The 8632-nt window shown below is 43.6% G+C and overlaps 1 protein-coding gene across 1 annotated transcript; it reads left to right on the forward strand.

Moving 5' to 3' along the window:
- Positions 1-7067: 7067 nt before the first annotated feature.
- On the forward strand, positions 7068-8506 carry LOC119128838 (fatty acid-binding protein, intestinal-like). The gene is made up of 4 exons (XM_037261658.1): positions 7068-7368; positions 7661-7833; positions 8075-8182; positions 8290-8506. The coding sequence occupies exons 1-4, from the start codon at positions 7302-7304 to the stop codon at positions 8338-8340; spliced, it is 399 nt and encodes a 132-aa protein (XP_037117553.1). The 5' UTR covers positions 7068-7301; the 3' UTR covers positions 8341-8506.
- The last annotated feature ends 126 nt before the right edge of the window (positions 8507-8632 follow it).

Raw genomic sequence — 8632 nt, forward strand, 5'->3', positions numbered from 1 at the left:
TGAAACACTAAAAATTTAATCAGAGTAATAGAAACAGTAATATAAATAGCACTAAAGTCAAGAAAGATTACGCAACATCAAGTTTTGTTGACAATTGCATTAAAAAAGGTAAATACAAAGAATATTCTTTGCAGCGATGTGATGATTTTTTCTAAATAAATTAAAAAACATACGTGTCATCAAAATTTTATTTTTGTTCATTATTTATTTTATTCTCAATAAAAACACTGAACGAAACGTCTCGTTTGCATTATCGACTGGCTGCAAAAAATAGCAAACAAAAAAAAAAAATAGAAAAGTCATCAACGGGATTTGAACCCGTGACGCAAAGAAATAAGAAGTGTTTCTTCGGCAGTCTTAACCACTGTGCTATCTGTACACACATCAGTTGCATCAAATGATGTTCAATATACCCAACAACACTGAACAAACAATCGGTAACTACAATCCAACAAATACAAAATTAAAACATCAATGTCGGCATCACGTGTGTCGGCTGGCATAGCAGCAACGCTGTCTGTCACTCACTCATGAATCTTCGCGAACAAACCTAAAAATGGTGATGTACCTAATAGAGTGTCGAATGACGTCACAGATCAAACAGCCAATCAGAAAGTGGGGGTGAGGGCGGGTGTGGCACTTCTCACTTTTAGTTAAGCGTTGGCCATGATTTTTCCCTAATGAACTGGCCTGTTATTAGGTACAGCTGAAAATGGCGGTGTACCTAATGGAGTGTCCGAGTGATGTCACAGATCAACCAGCCAATCAGAAAGTGGGGGTAAAGGCGGGTGTGGCACTTTTCACTTTGACCATGATATTTCCCTAATAAAGTGGCCTGTTATTAGGTACACTTGAAAATGGCGGTGTACCTAATGGAGTGTCCATGTGATTCCCTCGTTAAGTGCACCTGCGTGAAAAGTTTTAGCTCTTGCAGAACGTGAAAGGAGCTAAAACTTTTCACGCAGGTGCGCTTAACGAGGGTAACTTGGAAAACATGTTGGAATGCGGCCCCGAGGACTAGAGCTTGACACCTGTGACCTTTGACCATGCTATTTCCCTAATAAAGTGGCCTGTTATTAGGTACACTTGAAAATGGCGGTGTACCTAATGGAGTGTCCGTGTGATTCCCTCGTTAAGTGCACCTGCGTGAAAAGTTTTAGCTCTTGCAGAACGTGAAAGGAGCTAAAACTTTTCACGCAGGTGCGCTTAACGAGGGTAACTTGGAAAACATGTTGGAATGCGGCCCCGAGGACTAGAGCTTGACACCTGTGACCTTTGACCATGCTATTTCCCTAATAAAGTGGCCTGTTATTAGGTACACTTGAAAATGGCGGTGTACCTAATGGAGTGTCCGTGTGATTCCCTCGTTAAGTGCACCTGCGTGAAAAGTTTTAGCTCTTGCAGAACGTGAAAGGAGCTAAAACTTTTCACGCAGGTGCGCTTAACGAGGGTAACTTGGAAAACATGTTGGAATGCGGCCCCGAGGACTAGAGATTGACACCTGAGACCTTTGACCATGATATTTCCCTAATAAAGTGGGCTGTTATTAGGTACACTTGAAAATGGCGGTGTACCTAATGGAGTGTCCGTGTGATTCCCTCGTTAAGTGCACCTGCGTGAAAAGTTTTAGCTCCCGCAGAACGTGAAAGTGACCAAAAACTTTTCACGCAGGTGCGCTTAACGAGGGTAACTTGGAAAACATGTTGGAATGCGGCCCCGAGGACTAGAGCTTGACACTTGTGACCTTTGACCATGATATTTCCCTAATAAAGTGGCCTGTTATTAGATACACTTGAAAATGGCGGTGTACCTAATGGAGTGTCCGTGTGATTCCCTCGTTAAGTGCACCTGCGTGAAAAGTTTTAGCTCCCGCAGAACGTGAAAGGAGCTAAAACTTTTCACGCAGGTGCGCTTAACGAGGGTAACTTGGAAAACATGTTGGAATGCGGCCCCGAGGACTAGAGCTTGACACCTGTGACCTTTGACCATGCTATTTTCCTAATAAAGTGGCCTGTTATTAGGTACACTTGAAAATGGCGGTGTACCTAATGGAGTGTCCGTGTGATTCCCTCGTTAAGTGCACCTGCGTGAAAAGTTTTAGCTCCCGCAGAACGTGAAAGTGACCAAAAACTTTTCACGCAGGTGCGCTTAACGAGGGTAACTTGGAAAACATGTTGGAATGCGGCCCCGAGGACTAGAGCTTGACACCTGTGACCTTTGACCATGCTATTTCCCTAATAAAGTGGCCTGTTATTAGGTACACTTGAAAATGGCGGTGTACCTAATGGAGTGTCCGTGTGATTCCCTCGTTAAGTGCACCTGCGTGAAAAGTTTTAGCTCCCGCAGAACGTGAAAGTGACCAAAAACTTTTCACGCAGGTGCGCTTAACGAGGGTAACTTGGAAAACATGTTGGAATGCGGCCCCGAGGACTAGAGGTTGACACCTGTAACCTATGACCATGATATTTCCCTAATAAAGTGGCCTGTTATTAGGTACACTTGAAAATGGCGGTGTACCTAATGGAGTGTCCGTGTGATTCCCTCGTTAAGTGCACCTGCGTGAAAAGTTTTAGCTCCCGCAGAACGTGAAAGTGACCAAAAACTTTTCACGCAGGTGCGCTTAACGAGGGTAACTTGGAAAACATGTTGGAATGCGGCCCCGAAGACTAGAGCTTGACACCTGTGGCCTTTGACCATGATATTTCCCTAATGAAGTGGCCTGTGATTAGGTACACCTGAAAATGGCGGTGTACTTAATGGAGTGTCCGAGTTACGTCACAGATCAAACAACCAATCAGAAAGTGGGGATGAGGGCGGGTGTGGCACCACTTTCCGTGAAGCTTTGCAAATTTTTCCATGATAAAATATGTTTTGGTCACACCGGGATTTGAACACAGATTGCTGGGAGGATAGTCCAGCACATCAACCACTACACTATGGAAGCTTCTACTGTCACACGGAAGGTACGTACACTATATCGTTTAATGGAGCAGCTCAAGCATATAGACCAGAGACTTGAGAGAGACTCCCCTCTAACCCTAACAACCAACCACCCACCCAGTTAACATGGGCGGGTCAGATCGTGTACCCTCGTCGGGTAATTTAGTGTTGTTGGCTATATTGATCATCCATGACAATTGCTGTGTGTCACGATAGCACAGTGGTTAAGGCTCTGTCCGAGGAAACTATTCTAATTTCTGTGCGTCACGGGTTCAAATCCCGTTGATGACTTTTCTATTATTATTATTATTTTTTTTTTAGTGTTTGCTGTTTTTTGCAGCCAGTCGGAAATACAAACGAGACGTTTCGTTCAGCGTTTTTATTGAGAATTTGAACAGTTTAGGAATCAGTTCCAAGTCGCTGTGACGAATCTGCAGTCGTGAAACACAAAACTGCGCAACTCGCCTTACAATAACAGTCGTAACTCGAGACGGGGAGCAAGATAACATGGGAGCAACTTGACATGTAACACCGGCGCGCATTTGTCGTCTTTGGCGTCACCATTGTTCGGTGGCGCTGAGGCATCGTGGAGCAAAGTGAGGGGCCCCCACGGATACCCGCTAGACCTCGGACCACCGGCCAAGGCGGGAGAGGAAGACACGGAAATCGAGAATAGGGGATCGGAAGATGTGAAACGATTACAATGGCGAACTGCTATTGTTTAACCAGATTCTGGAAACAAAGTGTACATTTATCATTTTCAAACTGTGAGAAAATTGTTGCCAATCAAACACAAACAGCAAAAAAATTCATACAAAAAACTGACCTGTATAGTTGGAATCGTACTATTGACAAACTATGTCTGTCGGTTCCAAAAATTATTTTTACACCACCTTGAAACTGAGGTTTTTTTACTTTCATCAAATATACACAATAGTTAGTTGTTTACTTCAATTGAAGCACACTAAATGCTTACATTATTTTATTTGTGCATGCTCCATAAGTGTTAAAATTAATCGATTAATCGACAACAAATCGATTATCAAATGAATCATCTTGTATATTTTATTTAGTACCATTTTGTAACTCAAGATAGTACAAACCTTCTGATTTCAGGCTCTCAAAAATAATAATCAGATTTATCTCAAAATAGGACATTTGTAAAGATCTGTTTTTACTTTGGAAAACAATGACCAGCAATCCTTCTTGTGTGATATCTCGTTTAGTTGCTTTGTCATCACTAAATAATACCAAATAATCAAAAATAATTGGTTCATAATCAGAAATTCCGGGAAAACACTTTTTCTTAAATATAATTGAAATCAAATCAATTTGTATTTGAATAATCGATGGAATAATCAACAGTAGGATAATCGATTCTAATATTCAATGGTGACAGCTTTGCATGACCTTTGCATTCAAAGATGCATTTCCTTGAAAGTATTTGATTTCTCAATGATATTTTTAAGACATTTCATCAGTGCAACTTGTTTTTATCTTGTGTTGTGCACTTTCTCATACCTGTAGGGAAGATGGTTTGCATGGTTACATTGCAGGCAGCCGGTGTTTTGAAAGCGTTTCAAGCCGAGGGATAAGTGCAGTTGGAGCAGATAAGGCCAGACAGTGTCTTAATTGTGTTCTTAACAGATCTCAGCCGCATCCTGGAACAGGCGCGCCTCCTTATCGCAGGCAAGGTGTTGCTAATCTGAGCGTCAATCTCACTAAACTTGACTACGCGAAGGAACCAGTGCATAAATTCTGAGAAGAGAGGGGGGGAAAAAAAACCTTCACGCTTAAGTCACAACATTTGCCAAAATATGCCCAATTCCAACCATGCAGATCACTTGTATGAAACGGACAAAATTTTAGTTGCGTCCATTTGCCCGACACGTACAACATAGGCCAATTGAAGTCAGTTTGTTTTGTAGTCATTTTCACCTCAAGCTACATGTCGCTTTAAAATAGTTTGTCAGCTAATGAGGCGTCAAAGCGCTCGTTATAGGGAGGGAGTGCTGTGCTGGATGGGAACGGGACAAAAAGCAACACTGCGGAGGGGCGTTTTGTTTCAATGGGCCACGGCGGGGTGACGTCACAGGTCCTCTAAGATGGCCTTTGTATGCCCGGCCCCCTTTTGCTCCTGTCATTAGGCCCTGATCCCAAAATTAGAAGCCCCAATGAATACCACATCGGGCCAGTAACTTAGAGAGGAAAATACCTGTGGAGCTTCTGGCCACAAGAATGCAACTTTTTTATAATTTATTTATTAATATTATTACATATCATTATATTACATATTATATTATTATATATAATTATTATATTATATTTTATATTTTTTAATTTTATAACTGATTACATTTTTTATTATTATATATCATTATTATATTATATTTTATTTAATATATTTTTTAAAAGATATATTTCAACAATAAAACTTAAGACCAAAAATTTGAGCCTGAGATGAGAGCTGACAATGCGGTGTGTGTATGATTTAGCGCAATATCAGTATTAGATGGCGGTATCGTGATACTGTGCTGTCAGCCATTTTTATGCTTCTGAGACAACTTTACTCCCAAGTCAAAGTGGTCACCAGGTCCTGTACCGTTTCGGTAGTTTTTCCACCATTCCCCAGCCCAAATCATCGGGTGGCATTCAATGACACGGCAATACGCAAACACGCAACTCTGCTTGTGAGCTCGGGCGCACCCCCGCCCCTGGCGATCTAAAAGGTCATGAGAAACATTGCGCTAATCCTTTCGCCGTTCCTGCTCGTCTTCTGAAAGCAAGGGGGTTGGCGGGGAGGCTTTTGTTTGTCCCGAACAAAAGGGATGTGGGAGTGAGCAAAGAGTCGGCGCACCAGCACCACCACCTGCAATTAACAGCTTACAGGTCGGCCCTTGGATGACCACACGGAGGAGAGGAAACGTCAAGATTAGCTGGGAAGGAACTTGAAAGACTTTTGTCACACAGTCTTGCTTTAAGCGGAAGCGGGAGGACAGTCACCTTATACCCTCGGTACTGTGATTGTGGAGGGCGACGGAGGATGGTTTAATCACGCGGCTCACTCAATCATCAACGAGGTCTTTTGTTTGCCGGCCCATATGTTGGATTGGCCTCCATTGACGTGGACATCTGCCCACTTGGCTCTGTGATAATTGGCTGGAAATAGAGCTTTTGCCCTATTAAGGCTTAAACGTGTGCTCACGAATCTCTGCTAAATGTATCGCGATATTTTGCCCGCATTGATGACAACATCCCGATAGAGTGATAACGTTGCACGAATTTGTGTAAACGGCAGAGACGCATCATCGACATACTGAGGAGGAAGAGAAGCATGGCAGATCATGGATGCATGCATGCAGTATGAGGGCCCATGGGTGGTGGATCATTTGTCAACCCACACAGGAGGCATGCTGGTAGCACACACACACACACACACACACCTCATTTCAGTGGGGGGGACCGGGTGGAAAGCACGGGAGGATGTAGGCCCAAGCCGAGCGTGACGCCCCTTTACTGACCAAAAATGGAACAAAATGAAGAGGGATGAAGATCACGGGGGAAAAAAAGCAGTCTGAATTTAACAAACTTTCCATGTACAAAAGATTTAATAAAAATTCAAACAAAGAAGTTGACATAAAACATAACGGTAGTCAAATAATGTCTCATGCATCAGTTTGGGGACCAAAATAATTTCCACTCATGCACGATTGCAGAACTTGTATCTGCTTCCCTCAAGTGGCCAACATGAATATTGCATCTTAAATTCTAGTTGTCACTACAGCCGGTTTATATATGTGAATTACTGTACTTACTAAGACCAACCATCAACCCTAACCAGAAACCCAAACCTCACCCTAAACCTACACCCCCCCCCCCCCAATCTCTTACCCTAAAGTTCAACTCTAACTCAAACCAGTCACAATTATTGTCGGTACTTTTCCTCTGGGTCACTACAAGCTGGCATCACGCCAGTCCGAGTTGCCAGCGTGGGATCTAAACTCATTTCTATGCTGGGCACAAACGCAGTTTGAAAAGGCCTGAGAGGAACAAAAAGAGAGGGCGAAGTGGGGGGGCTCAGTTGACTGAGTGCCCCCACACAACAGCCCATCCTTGTCCTCCATTTCTGCTTTGCCGAGAACAGTACCGCAGTGTTCCGGGACCGAGATTTATCGGCGTACCCTCGCGCTCGGGGCCCGGTAAAGATAAAGGAGCGCATCACGCGAGGGCAGCGGGGGGGGGGCCGCCGACATAGGGGGAGCAAAGCCGGGTGTATATAAACGCAGGTCGGCGCACATTCCCGATCCCACGCTCCCGCTTGTGCTATATCGCCCACCTCACCCGTTGCCCGGATCGCAGCCATGGCGTTCGACGGAACTTGGAAGGTGGAACGCAGTGAGAACTACGACGCCTTCATGGAACAAATGGGTGAGTGTCAAGAACTAGCCGACACACACAAACTTTTGAGGTGCACAGACTTGCTTCCCCAAGGGTGAAACGATTACTTGAAGCGTTGAGACCTTGCACCGTTACAGCTTTGGGCTTCAGGGACAAGAACCGACTCGTAGCAGATCCCTATTTCGGATACTCGTGGGGATGTATTTTTGGGCGGGCCGAAGCAGCGCAGGGAGTGTCAGTCGAATTGCATCTGGCATAATTTGGTAGCAGGAAGTCAATCTCAGGCCACTCTCACAGCGGCGCAACCCTCCCTTTCATGTAGGCATCAACGTGATGAAGCGCAAACTCGCCGAGCATGACAACCTCAAGATTTGCATCCAGCAGACTGGAAACGACTTCCACATCAAGGAGTCCAGCACCTTCCGCACCAAAGACATCCACTTCACTCTTGGTACACCCTTTGACTACAGTCTGGCCGATGGCACCGAGGTCTCGGTGAGTGACCTCATCAACTAACTCTTTCACTGCCAGCCCACTTAAAATGGACCTTTGCCGTCTCTCGCCGTCAATGACAGTGAATGACTCAACATGTAGTTGTCCTACAGGAATAACAAACTATTGAGGAATTTTTCTACCACTAGTACACAATTACACCTAGTAGATGGACATGAAGAGTATGGATGGAATGCATACTCACTCGGCTGACTACGAAGGTTGGTTGGCGTTTGTCCATCAGGGTACGTGGGAGATGGAGGGCGAGATGCTGAAAGGCAAATTCACACGCAAGGACAACAACAAGGTGCTGACCACCACCAGGATCCTGCTGGGAGGAGAACTAGTGCAGGTCAGTGGTGTTTAAACACTTTGGAAAGCACAAAGTAAGAAAAGACAATCGCTTTTATGCTGTAGATTTGACAGGTTTCTAAACTTCCTTTTTCTTCACACCTACAGAGTTACAACTATGAAGGTGTGGATGCCAAGAGGATCTTCAAGAAGCAGTAATTTAGATTTTTTTTACCTACTGTAGGTTTCTTTTTCTGTATTTTTACACATAGGAAACATAATTGGAACTCAAAGCAATATTGTTAACATTTTCCATCAAATCCATGTAAATGGTTAATTTTTTGCAAATAATTTAAATAAAGTTTATATACATTTAAAAAAAAAAGTGTGCAAGTGCAGTTTTTTCATTTGGATGTTTAGACGCCTGTAATTACAGCAACTGTCCACACGAGGTCAACAAACGTCTGATATTTTAAATTAAATTTTTAAATGTAATATTCTAAGTTACTTT

Source organism: Syngnathus acus, chromosome 10, assembly GCF_901709675.1.
Source record: "Syngnathus acus chromosome 10, fSynAcu1.2, whole genome shotgun sequence".
In the NCBI taxonomy this organism is placed as follows: domain Eukaryota; kingdom Metazoa; phylum Chordata; class Actinopteri; order Syngnathiformes; family Syngnathidae; genus Syngnathus; species Syngnathus acus.

Coding starts and splice junctions, on each gene's coding strand:
- LOC119128838 (XM_037261658.1), top strand. CDS start 7,302: ATGGCGTTCGACGGAACTTGGAAGGTGGAACGCAGTGAGAACTACGAC. Junction 7,369..7,660: donor CGCCTTCATGGAACAAATGG/GTGAGTGTCAAG, acceptor CCTTTCATGTAG/GCATCAACGTGATGAAGCGC. Junction 8,183..8,289: donor TGGGAGGAGAACTAGTGCAG/GTCAGTGGTGTT, acceptor TCACACCTACAG/AGTTACAACTATGAAGGTGT.